The sequence below is a fragment of the Ceratina calcarata genome, unplaced genomic scaffold (genome assembly GCF_001652005.2).
Source record: "Ceratina calcarata isolate Rehan_Ccalc_2016 unplaced genomic scaffold, ASM165200v1 scaffold464.2, whole genome shotgun sequence".
NCBI lineage: Eukaryota > Metazoa > Arthropoda > Insecta > Hymenoptera > Apidae > Ceratina > Ceratina calcarata.
Window position 1 is genome coordinate 35359 of NW_017170472.1, and position 1769 is coordinate 37127.

A 1769-nucleotide genomic window follows, 5' to 3' on the forward strand; every position below is an offset into this window, starting at 1 on the left:
GTCCCAGTACTACCTCCTTTACCTTATCTGTTAAAATCTGAACGTATTTCATGAGATCCGCAAATTATTAATTATGCCTTGGAGTGAAATTATACGTTTTTGAATCTCGTTAAAGAGACGTTTAATTTTATGATTGCAGGCACGTCGCAGCATCATCACACGATGCACCCGGCGATGCAACATTACATGTATCACACGGGTGTCGGGGTTGCCGGTGGCCTTCACCAAGGCTTCGCACCCCCGGCACCGCCGCCGATCCACCCTCACTCGCATTCGCATTCCCACTCGCATCACATGACGAGTCTTCAAGGTCTCCAACTGGCAGCCACGACGAACGCGATGGTGAGCGCCTCTCCGTTATACGATTTCTATCGTTAAAAGTTATGACTGGTCTCAGTGGTCGTGTTGCGTCTCGATCGTAACGAAGGAAGAACGGCAGGTGAACTATGACACGAAACCACAATCGGTGTTTTGTTTGATTGATTGCAGACCGGTTGGCGATCGGAGTACACATGAATCGCGAGTGAGCACCAGCTCAGGACGCAGCCCACCACTCTCGTTCTAACGTAAATTCGCCCGAGCTCTCTCTCCTCTCTTTCTCTCACCGCGAACGGTCGACCGTTCGAACAGAGAGAGGCCAGCCAGTGGGAAAGATCGAAATAGAGGCGCGAGACGTTCTCGAAACGAAATTTCCAATTACTCTGTCCTCCCCCGCCTCTCAGCCCCTGTTTCGTCATCGGTCTCGTTTCGCGGTCGCTGTAAATATTGTAAAGTTTTCGGTAAACGAAGAAAAAAAAAGATAAAACACAGATGGGCGTTGTTCGAGCCCGGGCCCCAAGTACAAACAAGAGAGTCAAACTTAAACGAAAGACGACCCGTGTGCGTGGAGTCTTGAATTAGGGATTCAAACGACTTGTACATAGGACGCTATATTAATTATGTATAACGTGTATCGCTGCGCAGTGGCAATTTCTATCCGCGCGCGCGCGTTTTTTTTTGTCAACCGGAGATCGTCCTTCGAAGACGCGATTCCACGGTGATGGTCGCCCGGGTGTCGGCGCTTCCTTATTTATTCGACGGTGGGCGTTCGGATTACCTGCGCGGAGGGTATGAAACCCTCGTGGATAGGCCGGGATCGGTCTTCGGAAGCCGAGGTACGTACGTACGATAGATTATATAAGCGTGTATTCGAGAGACGTGCAATTTTACGAGTCTTTTTATCATCGGGGACACGATTCAACGCCGATTTTCAGTTCACGTTGGGAATTGTCAAACCGTGCGAAGGGTTGAACAAGCATATCTCTGAAAATCACGCAAAGCTAGTCTCAATGAAAGATCAATCGATTCGTTAGTATAAATTTATTTCAGCGAATCGGCGTTGAACCGCTTAGCCGGTTAGCGATTAATAGCGCAGCAGCAAAGTTTAGGTGTAAAACCACGAGCACACACTAGTAGAAGCGCGAATCGTGTAAGTGACGTGAATCCGGAGATCGTCGACCGAGCTCCGTCTCGAGGGAAAACCANTACCCAAAAAAACGTAATAAAATTTTTATATTTATTACATTAAATTTTTTTAATAATAAAAAAGTAATAAAATTTTACCAATTTTTTCATTTTTGTTGAATACAACAAAATCTGTTAAATATTATTGTTTACAATTAGTTCTCTTGCCGAGTGCAAATTGTTAATTTTCTCTTGTTATTCGTACAACATTTTAACTTTCTTTTTGGTCGCGTTTTAATTTCTGCTCACTGAACAGAAATTGGGAC

At 45.5% G+C, this 1769-nt stretch overlaps 1 protein-coding gene across 1 annotated transcript in view; it reads left to right on the top strand.

Moving 5' to 3' along the window:
* LOC108627385 (GATA-binding factor C-like) overlaps nt 1–1523 on the top strand; it is a 36736-nt gene extending 35213 nt beyond the window's left edge. The window contains exons 3-4 of the mRNA XM_018028592.2: nt 140–342; nt 490–1523. Of these exons, the coding sequence (XP_017884081.2) occupies nt 140–342; nt 490–516 (230 nt within the window). The 3' untranslated portion in view covers nt 517–1523. The remainder of the gene's footprint in view (nt 1–139; nt 343–489) is intronic.
* Nucleotides 1524–1769: the final 246 nt, after the last annotated feature.